At 35.5% G+C, this 23270-nt stretch overlaps 1 protein-coding gene across 10 annotated transcripts in view; it reads right to left on the reverse strand.

Moving 5' to 3' along the window:
• The window catches only part of COL11A1 (collagen type XI alpha 1 chain), a 227574-nt gene that overhangs the window by 186929 nt on the left and 17375 nt on the right, over positions 1 to 23270 (reverse strand). For all 10 annotated transcript variants that reach the window (XM_045478454.1, XM_045478457.1, XM_045478462.1 and 7 more), the window contains 3 exons: positions 11671 to 11838; positions 5200 to 5413; positions 1937 to 2099 (listed from right to left, as the gene is read on the reverse strand). In XM_045478454.1, coding sequence (XP_045334410.1) covers positions 1937 to 2099; positions 5200 to 5413; positions 11671 to 11838 — 545 coding nt within the window. The remainder of the gene's footprint in view (positions 1 to 1936; positions 2100 to 5199; positions 5414 to 11670; positions 11839 to 23270) is intronic.

Below are 23270 nucleotides of genomic sequence, written 5' to 3' on the forward strand. Positions count from 1 at the left end.
TTGAAAAAAAGAACATATTATGATAGCCTAAAACCCTAATTCAAAAACTAAACTGGACCCCAGTGAGTATGAATGTAGTGTATGGCAAAGAAAGGGGTGTATAGTCTGTATGTGGGGATTCAGGAGTAAGAGGGGAAGAGCTGTATGAAAAAGAGACGTAATCAACATGTACATATAACAAATATCTTTCAGGGCAGTAAATTTTGAGAATATTAATAATTGATATGTATTAACATACATGTTTCATTTACATTCTTATTTATATAACATATTTATATTTTTTCTCTTCTGTATTTCTTTTTTTTAATTTTTAAAATTTATTTACTTTTTTATTTGAGAGAGAGAGAGAAAGAGAGAGAGCAGGGGAGAGGCAGAGAAGAGGGAGAGAGAGAGAATCCCAAGTAGGCTCTGCACTGTCAGCGCAGAGCCCAATGTGGAGCTCGAATTCACAAAATGTGAGATCATGACCTGAGCCGAAATCAAGAGTCAAACGCTTAACCAACTGAGCTACCCAGGCACCCCTCTTTTGTATTTCTGTGTATATTCTTACCACTTATGATGAACAAAATTTACTCTTAATTTCCATTGCTTTAAGTTTCATAGACTCTGTAACTATGTATAACAATAGACTAAACTAATATATGAAATGAAACCATCCACTGATATACTTTGTCCGTATTACTCATTTATGTTCCTGGATAAGGTTGTGTGTATTACAAAAATAAATTTAGCCTGTGAAACTGATGTTCATAGGTAGTTTAATTTCAAAATAGAACTTTGCAAGACTAGAAATTAAGTTAATTTGTTTATAATATTCATCTAATAAATAAATATTCATTATCATTTGTATGCAATCAATAGATGATATTGGAAGATCTGAGACTATATTATTATATATTGCCTGAATGAGTTTATCATTTAATTTAGTATGATATAATGTGTTAAAACATTTTGTTTGGAGTCAAAGGCTAAGGTACCTACAAGTAGAGAAAAATCAGAAACAAACAGAATCTCAATTAACCTGAAAGTGTCACAAATGTTAATTATATTTAAAATTATGCCATAGGTTATGTATAGAAGTACAGGAATGCAACATTCTACTGACACTCGGAATGTATGTTGTTCTTTCTATGAACATACACATTGTCTGTGTGTATATCCAAATACAGAAAATCTTCTGTGTGAACCTTGTCTATTAATCTGTTATATAACACAGAAGTTTACTTTATTACACTTTGAAAAATAAATTACTCAGAAACTGGATAAAAACAATGATCAGAGTACTGAATGATGTCTCAGGAGTGCATCCTTTTGTGGGATCAGGACTCAGTCTGTTTGTTATGTTAATAATTGACTCAATGAAAATTAAAGCATGCATTACCAGATCCAATGATTGAAGAATTAAAAGAAAGAATGTAATTACCATAATTGGTGAAATATAATTGGAAGAAAACTTTTTACTATGACCTTGACATTATTTGAAAAGTGGTTTTAAAGACCTAAGTTCAGCTTTTGCAATATGATCTCTATTTTATACCTTAGAAACATTAGAAGAACAGAGAAAAGCAAAATATCTGACTTGTACATTTCCTTAAATTAATCTCCCAGAGAAGGAAGCAAAGAAAATGTTCTTTTCTCCAAGGAAAATAATACAAAGTACCAAAAGTAAAGCCATTTGCCCTTCCCAAGAGAAAAGCATGCCTGTGTTCAAATCAACCAATCTCTGTAATGTTTCCCAGTCGTTACAGCCATCATTGTGTACTCATTCTCTTACGGAACAATAGAAAACATCACCACTATACCCACAGGGGAAGAAAGTAGGTCATCCTTTCGTTTTCAACTTTGCTTTATAGCATATATTGATTGTTACAGTTATTAGCTCAATTCATCTGATTTAATAATATTCAGCTTCAAATAACGTTTGATTTATTTTTACCTCAAAAACTTCTTCATCCAAAATCCTGGTTCCAAAAACCGTGATTCCATTGGTGTCAACGATTGCTCTCTCACTTCTATCAAGTGGTTTTGTGGTTTTCTTCTTACAATCAACAATCATTGTCACAGTCTTCTTCTCCACGCTAATTGCGACCCGATGCCACCTAAAAAAGCCAATTCCTTTGTAAGCTTCAAAGATATTGTTGCCACACCATTACTCATTTTAAAATACAATGTATTTTAAATTGTGAAAGTGAGCTGAAAATGTACAAAAAGTAGGCTCATTTATTAATCAGTTAACAGGTGACGACTTACTGTTTACCCAGAATAGTGCTAGATACTAAAAAGGGTACAAGTGGTATAAAATGCACACCAGGGGTGGCTGTCTATGCTGATAAGGAAGTGCCCATCCTTTGCTACACTTTGTGTTGTTGCAACAAAAGCTTAATCTCACCATGTCCTGATGAGTATATGTGATAGAGATCAGGGGTAGGACATGAGGTAAGTAATAGTTTCTATGTACGTAAATGTTTTCTTCCAAAAGGAATTCCACTTAATTTTTTTGTTCTGTTTTTGCTCTAGAGATCCCCTGAGATGAACTGTAAAAGGGTATGTCTACTTATTGAATGACTGCTCCATCTGGAACAACTGAACGTTCTAATTGTAAAACACAATGTGCTTCTCTGTCTTTATTCACATTTATTTCAAGTGCTTTCGTTTTCTTTTTCCACTTTAATTTCAAGACAGTTATAGATCACTACTGTGGGCAGGATCCAAAACTGAGACACAATATCTCTCCTTCTTTCCAGGGTTGGCAGGAAGTGGGAACACTGAAAGAAAGCATAGTCAATGCATGTGTGGAATGAGAGTCTCAATTCACTCTGAAGCTACTGCTCCAGCTAATTCAGGGCAGCGATGACAGGCTTAGGGGGTAGACATGGCCAGCTCTGTGGAAACATATATACCCTAATCTTACTATAAAATGGTGGGTTTTATTAACACTATCTGGTGCTAACATAAACCACTGAGTGAACGTCATTTGGATTTTGCAAACCACTCTGGTTTATATATTTTTTTCCAAATGAAAAACGCTAGATTAATATTGCAGAAGTGTCTAGGACTACATCCATAAAATAAAGTACCTAAAAAGTTGCAGGAGCCTTCCTAAAATGTCTGTTTCATGTGACTTGGCATGGCTACTGATGAGGACCAAGTATATTTCCATATACACTTAATCTTTGGTCTTTCCATAGCACATTCAACTAGCATAGGCGTCTGCTTAGTTTGAATCAAGCAAAGATTTATTTTGGAGCCACTTAATACTGTGAGAGTAAAATTTACACATATTTCTGCCAAGAAGCCTGTGTCTTAACTTAAACCATCTCCACTATTGTAAGTATGTGCTTTTCATTAACAGAAAATAAAAATGAATTCAATTGTTAAAAGTTGATTAGGACTCTAAACTTGAGCTTATTGTTGATTAATTTCAGCTCTGATAATAATGATATGTCATAATCATGGTATCATATATAATTATCAAAATATGAAACCATTCTTAATTATTCTCTTTTTTGTACACAGTACATTCACATCATCAGAACATCTTTTACTCAGTGTATATACAGAATCCAGTGTGTCTCAACTACCCAATCTGGAAGCTCTCTCATCTAGACTCCTTAATGGTCTCTGCTTCCACTCTCATGCAACTGTGTAGTGACCATTTTAAAACACAAGTCAGATAAAGTCTCCTTGCTAAAAACAAGGTATTATTCCCAGTAAAGCTTAAGTCCTTACTCTGCCTCACAGGAGTGTCCTCTGGCCCGCCGACCTCACGCCCAACTTTTGCTTTCTCGCTCCCTACACTCCAGCCACATTGCTGCCTGTTTGCGGTCCTTTGCACATGTTCTTCACTCAGCCAGAAGTGCTCTTCCTCCCTATCCCCACATGGCTCACTCCTTCACTTTCAACATGCCTTTGCTCAGTGCAACAATATCAAAGAGATGCTTTATTGGAAACAGCATCCCCTTAAATTCCTTACCCTGATTTATTGTCATAGCATCACTTTTCATATTCATTATTAAGGATAGTATTTAAATTGCTCATAAAAGCTTAGTTTTTCCTGCCACTAAGATGAAGCTTTTCCATGGTCCTGACAAAGGTACATTGAGCGTGGATTTTTTTTTCATCTGCATGGCCATTTCCTTCCTACATTTATACTACACTTGATCTTAGCCAAAAGGCCGAGAAGCGATCCTTCCTACATTTATGACTAAATGTCATATTTCAGATCAGGCTAATTTTAGAAGCCTAGATTCAGCAATAAAATGCCAAGTAAATTTAGCAAACATTTATTTGTATTTAGCTGTTCCCTAAGTGAAAGGCAATGTTCACAATGCAGAATTCAGAATTCAGGATGATTTTCAGAAGAGTATGATGGTTACTATTGAGTCTAACTACCTCCGCCACTTTGAAAATATATGATCTCAGGCAAGTTACTTACACTTTCTGTGCCTCGGTCCCCTATTCTGTAAAATGGGTTTATTAACATTATTTTCTTCAAAGAGTTGTGAAAATTAAATGAGTCGACTACGTATAAAGTGCTTCAAACAGTACATAGCCCATATCAAGCATTATGAAAACTTCTTATGATTGTCAATATTAACATGCTTGAAAAAAAGGCAAGTCAAGTCAGGTCATTCCTCTGCTCAAAAAGTCTACAGTGACGTCCCATGTCACTCAAGATCGAACCCAAAGTGTTAGACCCATCGACAAAGCGTTATACCATTTGGCCTCCCATGGCTCATCCTCATCATCCCACTCTGCTCCTGCCACGTGGGTATCCTTGACATTGCTTAGACAAATCAGCCACACCTGGAATCAGAAGCTGTGTATTTGCTTCCCCTCCTCCTGGAATAGTATATACTATTAGTTAGTATAATTAGTTAGTATACTATTAGTTAGTATATAATAGTATATACTATTAGCAAGGCATGCACCCCAGATTCTTCACCAGTCACCTTCTTAGTGAGATTTTCCCTGATCTCAATCCTTAAAATTGCACCCTCCACCACCATCTCCTATCTTCCTCATTGTCTACCCAGACTAAAAGAAACTATGTGCAATTAGGTATTTTATTGTTTTGTTCATTGCCGTATCTCTAATCTCTAGAAAAAACTGCTTCATACTTTATGAATATTTGTTGAATGGTTAGATGAGATAACTGCTTTCAACATGGTGAAAACATTGAATTATTATGTTACTTACTTCCCGTCAGCGATGTTAACGGTTCTGAAGAGGGGATAGTCTTCAGGGGCAGGTTTTCCAGTGTGGTCCTCAAACAGGAAAACAGGTGATCTCCCAACCTCAACACCGACTTGCTGAATACCATGCTCGTTATATATAGATAAAAGGAAAGACTGAATTCCTTTTTTGGGTTTTATTGTAAATAATATTGAAAAATCTTCTGGAAAAGTTCCTCCTGAGAAGAGAAGACCAAAGGCTCAGGAATGTCAAATTCCCAAATTATTCCTGGATCACCCTAATTTTTTAATTTCTTAGGTGGCCTTAATGAGTCATGCTGATTAGAAGGGGCACATGCACCCCAATGTTTATAGCAGTGCCATCAACAATAGCCAAATTATTAAAAGAGCCCAAATGTCCATAGACTGGTCAATGAATAAAGAAGTGGTGCGTGCTCTTTCTCTCTCTCTCTCTCTCTCTCTCTCTCTCTCTCTCTCTATATATATATATATATATATATATATATATATATACACACACACACACACACACATACACAACGGGATATTACTTAGAGATACAGAAGAATGAATCTTGTCATTTGCAACAACATGGATCAAGCTAGAATGTGTTATGCTAAGTGAAATAAGTCAAACACAGGAAGAAAAGTATCATATAATTTCACTCATATGTGGAATTTGAGAAACACAACAGATGAACATAGGGGAAGGGAAGGAGAAACAAGATAAAAACAGAGAGTGAGGCAAACCATAAGAGACTCAAACACAAAGAACAAACTGAGGGCTGCTAGAGGGAGGTGGGGAGGATGGGTTAAATGGGTGATGGGCATTGAGGAGGGCACTTGTTGGGAAGAGCACTGGGTGTTACATGGAAGTGATGAATCCTGGGATCTACTCTGGAGACCAAGACTGTACACTGTGTGCTAACTAACTTGAATATAAATAAATTAAAAAAAAACAAGTCATGTAAATTCAAACAGTAATAACAACACAGATTAAAAAACAAATGGGAAAGGGACGATAATAAGCTTTCTCTGAAATAATTGTCCAAGCTATATTCAAATTTTAAACCTGCTCATTTAAAGCACAATGACTATGTAGAATTCAACTCAAAGTTAGGAAACAATATCAATCATTTTGCCAGTACAATATTAAATGCACAATAAGAACTTTTAAAATAAAAAAAATACCACTTTGATCTAAGATTTGTATTTTCAGGCTTCTCTAATCTGTGGCCATACACCCTCTCTTTAAAGAGGCATCGCAAGCACACAATATATGAAGGTATTTTTTTGTCATCCATTAAAAGCTAAAGAGTTTCTCATCAGTTTTTCCTATCACACAAAAGGCAATTTCACCAATAAAAAGCTTATAGCATTATAAATCTGAACTATCAGATACTTGGTTAATTTGATTCTAAATTCAAGAGGGCAAACTGTCTTTTTTGTTTTTCTTTTCCCTCTTACCACTATACTCTAAATATCCAGCATGGGGCCAGATCTACCTAAGTGCTTAGTAAGTATTTATTAAGTAAACACATCAGTTAAATGACTATCACAAATATTTCTCAGATAAGCAATGGCTGCTTGTATATGTTTTATAAAAACATTGCATGTTAAATTTTGCATTTTACTCTTCAAAAATACTTTTACATATATATCTTATTTGAGCCTCCATCTACCCTGGAATAGAAGTAAAACAGGCATTATAATTCAAAGGATGAGATTATTTCAGTTAAAAAGTTTTCCACGTGCAAAACTCGTGTATATGTGCGTGTGTAATCAGTGATATCTAGGACAACACCAGGAGCTTCCATATTCAATCCACTCATTCTAAATTCTATTCTACATGGTAGTATAAAATAATAAAAATACTCTGAATATGACTGCCACGGATTCAAATTCAAAAGATTATAGGACACCAGCAATTCTAAAACTTTATTGGAATAGGAGAAATGTTTTGTGTAAAGGTATCTTACATCAATTCACCAAAACACTATTTATAATCCTGAAATATTAAAATAGCCTGTAATGGTTGGGACAGGCTAAATAACATATAAAACATCTGCATATGCAGTGTTTGTAGACACTTAGAGTAGTAGGAGACATTTTACAAAATTGGAATTATTTAAAATGTGGAAATTAAATAAGAGTATGTCACAGAGAAAGCAGTCAATTAATGTTAGGTATTTGGTTCTATAATATCTACTTATACCTGTATGTATTTCTATATCTTTATCCATACGTATCTATATCTACATAGATAAATAGGTATCTCCAAACTAAAAAGTTATTTATTTAAAATTATTAATTTTATTTTTAAAAATAATTTACCAAACAACTTTGCCATATCACAAGTAGGTCATAAAAGCTCTGCTATCACATCAAAAATTATTTAAATATAGATATAGTTTTGTTTCATTTAGATGTCACAAAGACATCCAATTTTATTTGTATATAAATCAACAGAAGAAAGATAATCATATAAATAAAATGGAAAAGTAATAAAACATTAATTAATAAAACATGTTTTACCTGCTTATACTATAAATAAAAATCTAGGTAGGTAATCAGCCTGCTATTGAAGAAGCTCCATGGCCAACTTTTTCTTCAAATAAGTAGCTCAGAATGTTGAGAATCACAGGAATTCTTTCCCTAAATGTACCTCAATTTTTCAAATATCTCCTACATTGAAAAAAAAAGATGCTAAAATATTATGAGCTAGGGGAAAACAATTATTTTTTTTTCCATTTTTGCAAAACCATCATGAATTAATGTCTACATAGAGACATTTAGGGAAAAAAGAATTCCAGAAAAGAATATATTCATACAAGATTAAATAAGTTATAACAAATTATAATTAATGATCCAATTTGTACAGAACGACTTTTGAAATTGTCATGTGCTAACCACTAATGAGTAAAATCTTTCAATTATATATTTCCCAATTAAAATATTTAATGTTTATTTTATTTTTGAGACAGAGAGAGACAGAGCCTGAGTGGGGGAGGGGCAGAGAGAGAGACGCACAGATTAGGAAGCAGGCTCCAGGCTCTGAGCTGTCAGCACAGAGCCCAACGTGGGCTCTTGACAACCACAAGATCATGACCTAAGTGGAAGTCGGACGCTCAACTGACTGAGCCACCCAGGCACCCCAAAGTATTACCCAATTTCAAATTAGGCAATAAGATTATAATTATAATCTTTATGCTATGACATTTGAAAAAGAGAATTTAGCTACCTAAAAAATCATGACTTGATGTCAAAATATTCAGTCTAACCTAGGCACCCCACCTTAGTTTCTTCCCTATAAAACACTAAGCAAAACTGTCCATAACTGACTAAATGTATCAGAGAGAATTCATTATGATATTACTTCAACGACAGGAATGCAACCACTTACTATGTGAAATTTTATCTCAAATAACAGTGATCAGTATACATGATAAAATAAAATGTGAAAATTTTCAACTTAAATAATTTGTGTTTTGAAATGTATAAATGTAAAGTAAAAGCATCCACTCTGTTGAATGACTGCTGTTAAAGAAAAAATACTATTATACTTTTGATATGCATGTAAACATAAAATCATACATATATAATAATCATAATTCACACTGAATATATCAAATTCAATACTTATTCTTAAAATGGGCTTTTAATATCAATAGATAGTGCATGCATAAATAAATTTTATATAGAAAAGTCACAAAATTTCATTATTTGATTTTAATTTTCTCAAATTGTGGTTAATATATTTCCATGTGTCATATGTCTCCCTTTAACTAAAATACCTTTTTGATGTATCTTGGTGGTCAGCAGGATTTTGAAAATGAGGAGGGAAGGCCATTTTTGCATAGTGAGAAAGCTCACTTAATCTAAAAGAGACAGAGACTGTCTCTCAGCTTCACATCATTCACTGGTTCTGTGATTATATTGAAATACTTTACATTTCTAACACCTAATCCATTACTTGGGCTTAAATAGTCTTCTCTCCAGATGGATATGAAGATAAAGATCAATATACACAAAGTTTCTTGTATAGCATCTGTCCCACAGCAGGTGTTCTAGAGAAGGCAGATACAACTTGTAAATTATAGCTTCTATTCAGGTCACATGTACAGTGTTCTCAGACAGTTAAATTAAAGGTCTCAAATAAGGACTTTAGAGGGCATGTACCTTAATTAAACAGAATTTTGCAGTGACCATCTGATAACCCTTCAACCCCACCCCAATATTGAACTTTCCAATACTACTACTTACTTTTTTCATTAGAAAAGAAGTCGCTATTATGTCTTCCCATAATGGAAGAAAGAGTATTCCAAATAATTTTTCAAAGATCTTTTTTACTCATTTGATAAAGAATAATATTCATTGTTTGGATGTTTTTAACTATGAAAATGTCACTGATCATTTTTATTAATTGCCGTTTCGCACTGTTTGACAGGAAGCTTTACCCAAATGGAAGATTAAGTTTAAATTCACTTGCGTGGGACGGGCGGATGAGGTCTCTATCAGAGGAGTCTCTTCCTATCTGAAATAACTGTTTTGAGAATTATGTGCCTAAGCCACAATATTGTGAGAAGGGGGAAAAAAAAACCCTTCAGTATAAATGAATATTGTTAACTCTCATGAAAGGAGAGCCCAGAGGCATACATTATATTCTTTTCCACGGATAACAGAGATGATTGGATTAATCAAACTAACTACCAATTTGGAAGGCACAAAAACTGACCCTGAAGTGATGAACCAAAATATAAAAAATTAAAAATTAACTTTTTGAGTATTTCTAAAGCTTTTCCATTAATGTATTTTTCCCTGTTTTTTTCTCTTGACAATTCCCATCCCTATCCTATTTCTGCATTGGAGTGCAGATAAATAGGAAAGCAACATTATTTTTACATTTGCAGCTTTTAAATTTGATTTTTAACATACTTTTATGGATTTAATAACTATTTTAATTTTTAATTCCAAAGTCAGAAAAATTGTGCATTGACATTCTTTGTATTTGCGGATTGTTGCTTTTGTCCATCACAAAGGATTGCAAAACAAGAAATATTTGGGAAAGATCAATGAATTAATCAAAATAAATGTGTTTGCAAAAATACTTTAAAATGTCCATCCATGAAAAATATATTACCTTGTTTTGTAGTTAGTCCCTTGATTTCTAATTTTTCTATTGTTAGAAAATAGTTTTTTGTGAAAATAGATAATTCAAATCCCTTCAGGTAGGGACAGTGGAGAGGATTATATGAAGAATTTAAATGATAAATTGTTTCGGGGTGCCTGGGTGGCTCAGTCAGTTGAGCATCTGAATTCAGCTCAGGTCATGATCTCGCAGTTCGTGGGTTCGAGCCCCATGTCGGGCTCTGTGCTGACAGCTTGGAGCCTGAAGCCTGCTTCAGGTTCTGTGTCTCCCTCTCTCTGCCCCTCCCATGCTCGTGTGCTCTTTCTTTGTCTCTCTGTCTCTCAAACATAAATAAACATTAAAAAAAAATAAACAATAAATTATTTCTGAGAGGATTCCAAAGCACTAAAAAGAAACACTTGATAGTATAGTGAATATTGGCTTTGGCAACAGACAAGACCTGGATTAAATCAAGACCGCTCGTAACGTGGACAAGTCCAAGAACCTGAGTGAAACTATTTCCTCTTCCATCAAATAAGGATGGGAACACTCAATTCAGTACAATTGTAAGAAAAAAATAACTGATGTGTGCAACAGCAGACTTGTAACAAGTTACTGTTTTGACTATGTGACACTCAGAAATTGTCAGCTCATCACTCAACTCCCTTTCCCTACATTATCATGATTGCAGATAATTAGTGTTATCAGGTTAATCAATACTTTCATGGAAAGAAATAATATTCACCAGGTATTTTTCAATACCATTACAAAAACTTTCCAGGTAAAGGCTTATAAACTCTCTAAACCCAGATCTCCTTATAACTGTGACATGGGGCTTTTACTCTATTTAAGAGAAGAAAAGGATCCCAAAATAATACTGAATAATCTGTTTTATAATATATTCTAAAGAAGTATTTCTTTCAACAGAAACTTAAATTAATTTCATAAAGACACTCACTAAATATGTCTAAATCCACATGTCCATTCAAGCCACATGGGTAGTCATTATGGGTAAAACTGCCATGTTATCCAGTGAATAAATTCTATAGGATTATATGCAAAAATGAGCTAGATATAATGTTGTTTTCAATTTTTATCATCTGGAAATAAAATGATAAATTATTAAATTTTCAAATAAACATATCTTCTGTGATTGTGTTGAATTAAAACTGGCAACTATTAAATCATCAGTTATTTCCATTAAGTCACCTTAGTGACCACAACGTATTCAGTGTCCTATATAGGAAAGAATTATATCTGCCCCAATAATTGTGCATTATACAGCATGATAAAAAGACACAAAATAATTAGCAAAGTAGTGACAGTTCTAGTAATAAAGTGAACATACCTGAAAATAATTGTTTTGTTGGAGCACTGAGTTGTGCTTGCTTTGAAACTCTGTAAGCAGTATCCGAACCTTTTGAATTCTTTCTGTTTGTGCAAAAGCCCGTTGTTTTTGATATTCCCTCTGGAGAATTGTGAAAATCTAGAGCTTTTAGTACATCGACTGGAGCAGCTGAAAAATAAATTAAAGGCAAAAAAAAATTGAACAAATAATCTAGCATAAAAATGAGTATTTTTAAAAGAGAAAACTGTTTATTATTCTACTCTCAAATCTGTCACTTAACACATCTCCCTGTTATCTGGGTAGGAGACTGAGAAGTGGGGCAGCAGGTAAAATATAAACTAAAAAATTCTCAATACAAAATATCTCAAATCAAGAACATTTTTGTGGAAAAGCAAACAGAAGATGTTCATATTTTGGGAGGGATAAGCAGATTTGGAATTGAATATGTAAAATATTTGTTACCTGGTATATATTATGTATTTAATATACAATAGAATATATGTAAATTTACAATCTGATGCATCTCCATTACAATTTATAAAGTCTTTAATCATTCTAAGTAATTTCACTATCTGGAGTTAAAGTGAAGGCCAGTATCTGGACATATTCCATTAATTTCTAATAGATTTACTATTCAATTATTTATAAGCTACATAAAGGTGATTTTCAAGGTTCAAATTCACAATGAACGTTATACATAATGATTGCAAAATGTGCAGTTACTAAGCCATATTGTACACACAAAGTTAAAAGTTGTTAAAAAGAATAGGTAACAAAAAATGCCTATATTCTATTGACTTTTTGTCTTTATTCAAAAATAAAAATATTCAGAGAAGGCTATGTGTTGGCCAATGTATTACTGAGCATGTCTGAGACATAAGTCCTTACTGCAAGTATATAGGTTCTAGTTCAGAAGTAAAAGAGATCACTTCTACCAATAGAAGTGAACCAATATTATTGATTTGAAAAGTTTTGATGTCACTTAACAAAACAAAACAAAACAGAATTGCTATCAAATTTCAAAATACGCTGGGATTTATAAATATACTGTTTCTGGAAGGACTTAATGAGAATGGGAATGGGACTGATTTTAGAATCAGAAAATATCATCACAATTCATCACGATCCATAAAGAGTGACCTGTAATGGGGTGTTGTTCTTTGAAAATTATGATTTCAGAGTGCCTGGGTGGCTCAGTCAGTTAAGCAACCAACTCTTGATTTTGGATCAGGTCATGATCTCACAGTTTGTGGTTTCGAGTCCCATGTCAGGTTCTGCAATGACAGCACAGAGCCAGCTTGGGATTCTCTCTCTCTCTCTGCCCCTCCCCCATTTGTGCATGGGCATACTCTCTCTCTCTCTCTCTCTCTCTCTCTCTCAAAATAAATAAACTTTAGGAAACTCTAAAAAATAAAATTATTATATATATATATATTTTTTTTTTTTTATTTATTTTTTTTTGGGACAGAGAGAGACAGAGCATGAACGGGGGAGGGGCAGAGAGAGAGGGAGACACAGAATCGGAAACAGGCTCCAGGCTCTGAGCCATCAGCCCAGAGCCTGACGCGGGGCTCGAACTCACGGACCGCGAGATCGTGACCCGGCTGAAGTCGGACGCTTAACCGACTGCGCCACCCAGGCGCCCCATAAAATTATTATTTTTAACTATTTTTTTATAATAACCACCAGTTCATTACAGAATACATGAATGAATGAATGAGTGCTTGTGAGCACTGTATACTTGGTCATTTCCTTAGTTAATTAAATTTTAGGGGCATTTACTTCCATATGTACAAATATACATGGATGAAGGTTTATATAATTTTCCTTTTAGAGTATAACAAGTGTAATTTCCTTTAACAATACTCTGTATACCTATTTTATCAAGCCTCTGAGTGAAAATCAACATACTACCCAGTATAGGGCACATTCTTCCAAATTATTAAAAAAGAAGAGAAAAACATTCTCTTTATGGAAATCAGACAATTCAAAGGGATCATCAACTCTACCAAATATGACACTCTCTAGTTTAGCCTTGGAATACTTAAAAGAATAACAGCATTCAAGAACATTTTTGCTGTAGTCCTGCTTGTGATGGTCAATTATTTTAGGCCCATAGGGATACTGGACATTCTTAACTTTCTTTTCTCTTATCGTAAAGTAAAAAAGAAAGTTATAATATTTTTAAATTTTTAATAATTTCTATTTTTTGAGGGAGGGAGCATGCAACTGGGAGATGGGGCAGAGGGACAGGAAGAGATAATCTTAAACAGGCCCCATGCTCAGCACAGAGCCCGATGCAGGGCTTGATCCCACAACCCTGGGATCATGATCTGAGCTGAAACCAAGAGTTGAGACTCTTTTACACTTGAGCCACCCAGGCGCCCAAGAAAGTAGTAATTTTTAATAGCTTTCATGTCTAGAAAGCTTAATATGTGCCAGTCACTAAGCTAAGCTCTTTACAGACTTTTCAGAGCATATGTTCTTATCCCTACTGTGCAGATGAAGGAATTGAGAGCCAGAAAGCAAACTAAGGATACTCCTGAGATCTGGGCAAACATCAAATCTAGGCTCTTTCCACTTCGCCACCTTCATTGCTCTACCCCATAAACAAAAACTCTGTAAAAGAAAGTTAAAACATAAATATAAATATACAATTATCTTGAGACAGTTAATTGATTCCTGATGTTTATATTTGCTTTAAATTAAACTCAATTTATGTTTCAGGGTCTAAATTCCTCTTAAAGAGACTATTTATAAAATTCATAGCATCTTATCTGCTTATTGTGTCTTATCTTCTTGCTCTGAGGCCATTAGCAAAAGTACATCTGAATAGGGTAAAGACTCAAGGACAGACATGAACACAGCTATGAAGGCTGTAATTCTATGAAGAAAATGATGCAATCCCATGGTCATGGTCCCAACTGCTTATAGGCAAATAATAACTAAAATAAACTGCATATGCCTCCTCTCCAAAATATCTTTCCACAGGATGATCTTTTCCAAGAGTACAGATTTTGTCACACGTGCTTCTTCCTACTTTGAAATAGTGTGATAAAAACACACTCCCTCTACAGGATTCAAAGTAAGAGCTCTATTTTTAAAGCCTCACAAAATTCTTTATGGAGACGCATTATATGAAATAATTCATTCTTCAAAAATCAATTAAAAATAGGGACAAGTAAAAACCTAGATTTCAACTAGGTTTTTTTTGTTTTTCTAAAAAGGCATATCAAGGGGCACCTGGTGGCACAATTGGTCAAGCGTCCCACTTTGGCTCAGGTCATGATCTCAAGGTTAGTAGGTTCAGTACAGAGCCCACTTAGGATCTTCTGTCTCACTCTCTCTCTGCTCCTCCCCCCCATAACTAAACATTTTAAAAAATAAAATAAAGATAAAAAGGCATATCAAGTTACAAAAAATGTAAAACCTGGTTAATCAAGTTTTAAAGTTTTTCCCTTCAAGCAAACTAAATAATAAATTAAGCCACTTTGAAATCTGCCTGCTATTTGATTTCATAATCATAGCATTTAACAAATTCTCATAATAAGAATTCCATGGTTTTATACATACACACATACACATATACATATACACACACAGCGAAATGCTTCTTCATATTTTATTAACTGAATTGCAATTGTTTAAAGATTAAAAAGCAGTCATTTGTTATAGCTTAACTTGATATATCTAAAAAAGCAAAATTTCCATTTTCAAAGCAATTCTTAAATGCCCTTTATATTGGAATTGTTTTCTTGTTGCCAATAGCTGATGCCATAGATCATGATTAGAATTTCAGATGTACCCAATCAGCACAATATTTTGTTAAACAATGTTTTTCCTGCCTTTTATTGTATACTGGTGCAGTCTATTAAATGGGAGAATAAGATATCAGAGCCCAGTGCATTACTACAATAGCCATTTAACTGGTTTCCATGCCTTTTCTAATCATTCTACATACCACAACTTGAGCAAGTTTCCAAAACACCAGGCTTTATGTCACTCTGCTGCTTAAATTCCTTCAGTGAACCCAGTAACTTCTGGATCGTATGCACAGAACTTGCATATAAAATCCTGAAGATCTGAACACATCCATTTGTCCTGCCTGTACCACCCCTAGTGTGGTATGCACCCCCATCATTTGTTTTTTTGGTTTTTTTCATTGTCATTTCCCCTAACTCCTTCCTCATTCAGCACTGTAGCTATACTGAACTCAGACTGGCCAGAACCCCTCATCTTCTTTCTCCTACCTCTGGGCCCTTGAGCCCCATTTCCCCTGTCTGAAACACTTAGCTTCACTTCACCTGAGGAATACATAGGATATAAGTGATGTGTAATCTGCTCCAGAAAGCATTTCCTATCTCCCAAAACTCATTTAGATATATGCATACCTCTATTACAGCACTTTTCACCCTTGGTTTTCATTTTTGCCTATACTTAATTTTTTTTTTTTTTTTTACTAAAACTAGAAAAGAACAGATATGTATACACACACATACACACACGTACATGAGCTCTATAAAATACTGGCTGAGTGTGAAACATAATAATGTGAAAATACATAGAAGCAACTTTCTCTGAAGTCCACAGGGCTCTCTTGTCTTGAAACAAAAAATTTGAGGGCCTACCATGTCTTTTTTATTATGTTCTGCTGATCTCTTAAACATCCCGACTCATTCATTGATTAGTCTGTCCCAAGTCTTTAATCCTTTCCCTCTGTTGCCTTCAGTGTCCACATGGATTACTGATGTAAAGGCTCACAATGCTTTGTTTCATCTCTAATTAATTCCTCCTCTAAACCTCACACACTCCCATGACCAGTAAGGAGTAGATGACAGCAATACATAGTGTTGAAGAACTGGGATTGCTCTGAATCCCACCCCTGGCACTTAGCATATGTGTGATTTGGACTCAGTATTTAACTGCTTTGTCCTCAGTTTCTATATCCGTAAAATGAAAATAATAAAAATATTTACCTAAGTTTGTGAGCTGGCATTTTTGACAATGCCTTAGCACAGCGGCAGGAAAAATTATGCCTATGGGATAAGACCTTTCTGACTATTTTTGTAAAGGTACATAAGAATGTTTTTTTACATGGCTAAAAAAATTAAAAGAAGCATAATTTTGTGGCACAGGGGAATTACATGAAATTTAAATTGCAGCATCTACAAATAAGAATTTTATAATACTATAGCTACACCCAATCACTTATATGCTGTGCATAGCTGCTTTTGCCCTACAAGAGTTGTATAGCTGTGATACAGACTGTATAGCTAACAATAGCTGAAATATCTACCATGTGGTCCTTTTAAGCTGAGTCCTAAAGGATGGGTAAAAGTTTATAAGCCAAGAGGAGGGTGACAGAAATATCAGATATACAACACAGATACAAGACAACATAGAGTACAAGGAAATGAAAGTAATCATAGTTGCCTGACAAGACATCAGCACTGAATAAATTTAAATGTCCAAATTCTCCCTGGGTGTATCATGGCTGCTGAGGACCTCTTGAGAAAAATCAGAATCCACCATGGATATTAAGAGCTACAATCTGCAAAGGAAACATCCACACTAACTCCTATCTACTTCTCCTACCCCAAATGTTATGATCCAGCTGAAATAAACTTCTCTTAGTTTCTAGAATATATTGTGCTCCCTTTCTGGGGATTTATTTTTTCAATCCTTCCCAAATTGGCTAAGGATAATTGTTTTTCAACCCTAGCTGTGATTAGAATTTCCTAGAGAACTTTTAAAACTTAAGAATGCTTACGTACTACATAAGAACTTATAACTAGAATGACTAGGTGAAGCAGGAGGCAGGGAGGGCAGGCATTAATGTTTTAAAAGTTTCCCAGATTAATCTAATGGGTAGCCAGGATTAAAGCCAGGTGGACTGAGACCTAATCAACCTTTTGATCTCCACCTAATCACTACTTCCTTCAGGAAATCATTACTTATCTCTCCCAGGCTTGGTTATATGACCCACTCACATGATCTCAAGTACCCTATACTCCCCTTGGATAACTCCACACTCTATTTTGTTTGCTTGCTTAATTATCTCATTTTCACTCAGGCACAGGTTATGTCTAAACTCCCTGTTACAAACTCATACCACCTAATTTCCCTCTCTCTCTCTGCTAAACTTATAATTTATTGCTTGATGTCTTCCTCCCCTAATAGATTGTAAACCCTCTGACAGCAAACATCAGCACTATAGATGTTCACTATAGTATTCATAAATAACATAGCAGCTGACACATAGTAAGTAATCAATAAAAGTACGTTTAATGAATGAATGAATAAATGAATGACTGAGCAGCTACATCCTGCCTTAGAGCTAAAGTTTCTTTCCCACCAGTCTGAGAAGGAACATGAAGAGGGTTGGAAATGGCCTTTACAAACAGCACCTTGAAGTGCTTTCCAAATCAGATTGTTTCCATTTGATTCAAGTGTGGCAAGAACACAGTTCTCAAGTGGCCTTTGTAAAGTAGGTGCTTTCCCACTTCTAGGGAGTCACTTACCTTACCTTGTACCTCACATCACAGGCCACATATGAGACATATTATAGGATAAATAAAAATAAAACAAAACACAGAAAGGGTTATAAACCATCTCCCATCCAGTCATGGAATGCTTTGCTGCTTCAGATAAATATCAAAACACCAGGAGTGCTACTGTGTTTATGTGGTGGTGGAATGCAGGGTTGACAAAAGAAAAAGTCAGAGTCAAGTGACTATTATTATAATTTAACTATTACCAATACACTTCTCTATATCAGAATCACAAGAGCTCTTAATAAAGAGTCTAAAAGGTAGGATATGACAGGTGAATAGGCAACAGTTAATAACTTAGCTTCTGGGGCGCCTGGGTGGCGCAGTCGGTTAAGCGTCTGACTTCAGCCAGGTCACGATCTCGCGGTCCGTGAGTTCGAGCCCCGCATCGGGCTCTGGGCTGATGGCTCAGAGCCTGGAGCCTGTTTCCGATTCTGTGTCTCCCTCTCTCTCTGCCCCTCCCCCATTCATGCTCTGTCTCTCTCTGTCCCAAAAATAAATAAACGTTGAAAAAAAAAAAAAACTTAGCTTCTAAGGCTGGAACTGCCCAACTTCTAATCCAAGTTTTTCCAACATCTAGTTCAATGTCTGGTCCAAGCATTTATTATCCCTGTGACTTTGGGTAACATACTTATGCCTCTAAGACTTAATTTCTCCCAATTAGCCTCATTTTGAGAATTAAATAGGATAAAGCATTTTAATCTCTGATGATAAGGTCTAACACATAGTAAGTCCTAAATAAAAATAGTATCTGAGGAAGAGCCAAGATGGAAGAACAGCATGGAAGATTTTTGTGTCTCACATCCATGAAATACAGCCAGACCAACACTAAAATATCCTACACAGAGAAATGATTGGAGGATTAACACAACAATCTGCACAAACTGAACCACAGAATTCAGCAGGTACGTGGCATGGAGAGGTGAACTTGGGGAAAGAGAAGCCGGCAGAGGTCAGGGAGCCACTTTTGCAGGCGGAGAGAGGACGGAGACTGGAGAGGGGAGGAATAGAATACGAGAAAAGCACCCCTTCCCAAAAGCAGCTGGAGAGAAAGTAGAAAATTGGAAACAGCCGCAGGGACTAAACTACAAAGGGAGAAAGGAGAAAGAAGAGGGCTTAAATTCCATTAAGACAGTAAACAAGGGGAGTGGAAACTCTGCAACTCCACAGCTCGATACCTGGTGGTGCTCTGGTGGGAAGGGTGAATCCCCAGGAACAGAGTGGGGTCCGGGAGGTTCTTGGGCCACATGGGGAAAAGAGGTTCCACTGTTGGAAGGACTTTTGGTAGAGACTGTTGAAGCCACCTGGTTCCAGCAGACCCCAGAAAATGGCCACATTCACTGGTGCTGGAAACAAGGTCATTAAGGGTGAAGCCTGGTGCCAGATGTGTGTTGTGATTTTCCATAGTCCCTGAAAAGCTGCTGCTACACAATCTCACGAACTTTTTCTGGGGCAGGCTGGCGCCTGGCCACAGTCTCGGGGCACTGGCAGCAGCAGGGTCCCACAAGCGTTCCTGGGTGCAGCTGATATTCGGCCATTGCTTGGTGAGACCCTCCCACAGAGGGGCGGAACGGGTCAAAGCCACAGTCCTTCAGAATTAAGGGGCCAGGGAAAACAGCCGCATCTGAGACAAAACTAGAGAGAGAGGTACTGCCTGGAGCTTTGTCACAGACAGTGAAGAAGAGGGGAGTGGATGAAAGCTGAAGACAGAGGACTGGTGCATGATTGCTGATCCGGGAGAACAGACTGGGTAGCTGGCTGGCACCATTTTCACCACTTCCGCGCATGTGCATATGCACCTATGAGCCCCACAACAATCCACTGCAGTAGGCTAGCAGCGCCATCTAGTGGAGAATGTAGCCATTACACAAAGCCCCACCCAACTGGGCCAACCTTGCTCTTCAAGAACACAAGTCTCACTGCCTACTTAGTTTATGGACTATAAAGAGCTACACAGTCGGCCTTCTAGGGGAAAATGAAGTAATTTCAGTCCTTTTTCAATCTGTTAGCAGGTACATCTATTCAATTTTCTTTTTTTTTCACTTTTACACTACTTTTCTTTTTCTTCAATACAGAAAGAGAAAAAATTCATTTTTATATTCAATTTCTATTAAAAACTTTTTCTTTATTTTTTCTTAATTTTTTTGCTTTTATGTAATTTTTTCAAATTCTATTTTACTTCTATCACTTTATCATAGTCTGCTACAGTGTATTCACTCTTTCAAATTTTCAAACGATTTCCATATTTTCTCTTTTTTCTCTTTTTCTTTTCTATTCTTTTTCTTGAATATAGAACAAGAAAATATTCATTTTTATTTTTAATATACTCTAAAAATATTTTCCTTTAATTTTTTCTACTATATTCTTTGCTTTTGTGTAAATTTTTTCAAATTCTATTTTACTTCAATCATCTCATTTTAATCCCCTTTAGTGTATTCATTTTTCAAATTCTCAACTGATTTCCTTTTTTTTTCTTTTTCCCCTTTTTTTTCTCTAATATGTCAAACCACTGTCAACACCCAGACAAAAACACACCTAGAATCTAGCATCATTTATTAGATTTGTGTGTGTGTGTATTGAATTTTTTAATTTTATTATTTTTTTAATTTTAATTTTTTCTACTTCATTAATTCCTTTTCTCCTTTCAAAATGATGAAATGAAGGAATTCACACCAAAAGAAAGAGCACGAAGAAACAACAGCCAGGGATTTAATTACCACAGATACAAGCAAGATGTCTGAACCAGAATTTAGAATCACGATAGTAAGAATACTAGCTGGAGTCAAAAATAGATTAGAATCCTTTTCTGCAGAGATAAAAGCAGTAAAAAATAGCCAGAATGAAATTAAAAAATGCTATAACTGAACTGCAATCACGGATGGATGCAGCGGCAGCAAGGATGGATGAGGCAGAACAGAGAATCAGTGCTATAGAGGACAAACTTATAGAGAATAATGAAGCAGAAAACAAGAGGGAGATGAAGGCAAAAGAGCACGAATTAAGAATTAGAGAAATCAGTGACTCATTAAAAAGGAACAACATCAAAATCATAGGGGTCCCAGAAGAGAAAGAGAGAGAAATAGGGGTAGAAGGGTTATGTGAGCAAATCATGACAGAAAACTTTCCCAACCTGGGGAAAGACACAGACATCAAAGTCCAGGAAGCACAGAGGACCCCCATTAGATTCAACAAAAACTGACCATCAACAAGGCATATCATTGTCCAATTCACAAAATACTCAGGCAAGGAGAGAATCATGAAAGCAACAAGGGAAAAAAGTCCCTAACATACAAGGTAAGACAGATCAGGTTTGCAGCAGACTTATCCACAGAAACTTGGCAGGCCAGAGGAGTGGCAGGATATATTCCATGTGCTGAATCATAAAAATATGCAACCAAGAATTCTTTATGCAGCAAGACTCTCATTCAAAATAGAAGGAGAGATAAAAAGTTTCCCAGACACACAAAAATTAAAGGAGTTTGTGACCACTACCAGCCCTACAAGAAATGTTAAGGGGGACTCTCTGAATATTCATATATATAGATGGAGAACCATCTATCATGCTAATGGTCAACAAAAGAAAGCTGGAGTAGTCATACTTATATCAGACAATCTAGACTTTAAAATAAAGACTGTATCAAGAGATGCAGAAGGGCACTATATCATAATCAAGGGGTCTATCCACCAAGAAGACCTAACAATTGTAAATATTTATGGGCCAAATGTGGAGGCACCCAAATATATAAAACAATTAATCACAAACAAAGAAACTCATCGACAGTAATACCATAATAGCAGGAGACTTCAACACCCCACTCACAGCAAAGACAGATCACCTAATCAAAAAATCAACAAGCAAACAATGGCTTTGAATGACACACTGGACCAGATGGACTTAACAGATATATTCAGAACATTTCATCCCAAAGCAGCAGAATATACATTCTTCTCCAGTGCACATGGAATGTTCTCCAGAATAGACCATATACTGGGACACAAATCAGCCCTCAACAAGTACAAGAAGATCGAGATAATACCATGCATATTTTCAGACCACAATGCTATGAAACTCAAAATCAACCACAAGAAAAAAATTTGGAAAGGTACAAATACTTGGAGACTGAAGAACATCCTACTAAAGAATGAATGGGTTAACCAAGCAGTTAAAGAGGAATTTAAAAGGTATATGGAAGTCAATGAAAATGATAACACCACAACCCAAAACCTCTGGGATGCAGCAAAGGCGGTCATAAGAAGAAAATATATAGCAATCCAGGCCTTCCTGAAGAAGGAAGAAAGATCTCGGATACACAACCTAACCTTATGCCTTAAGGAGCTGGAAAAAGAACAGCAAATAAAATCCAAAACCAGCAGAAGACAGGACATAATAAAGATTAGAGCAGAAATTAATGCTATCAAAACCAAAAAAAAAAAAAAAAAAAAAAAAAACAACAGTAGAACAGTAGAACAGGTTAATGAAACCAGAAACTGGTTCTTCGAAAGAAGTAACAAAATTGATAAACCACTAGCCAGTTTGATCAAAAAGAAAAAGGAAAGGATCCAAATAAATAAAATCAAGAATGAGAGAGGAGAGATAACAATGAACACAGCAGAAATACAAACAATAATAAGAGACTATTATGAGCAATTATATATATGCCAATAAAATGGGCCATCTGGAAGAAATGGACAAATTCCTAGAAACATATACACTACCAAAACTGAAACAAGAAGAAATGGAAAATTTGAACAGACCCATAACCATTAAGGAAATCAAATTAGTAATCAAAAATCTGCCAAAACACAAGTGTCCACGGCCAGATGGCTTTCCAGGGGAATTCTACCAAACAATTAAGGATGAGTTAACACCTATTCTCTTGAAGCTGTTCCAAAAAATAGAAATGGAAGGAAAACTTCCAAACTCTTTCTGTGATGCCAGCATTACCTTGAATCCAAAACCAGACAGAGACCCCACTGAAAAGGAGAACTATAGACCAATTTCCCTGATGAACATGGATGCAAAAGTCCTCAACAAGATATTAGCCAACC

This window comes from Leopardus geoffroyi, chromosome C1 (assembly GCF_018350155.1).
Source record: "Leopardus geoffroyi isolate Oge1 chromosome C1, O.geoffroyi_Oge1_pat1.0, whole genome shotgun sequence".
Lineage (NCBI taxonomy): Eukaryota > Metazoa > Chordata > Mammalia > Carnivora > Felidae > Leopardus > Leopardus geoffroyi.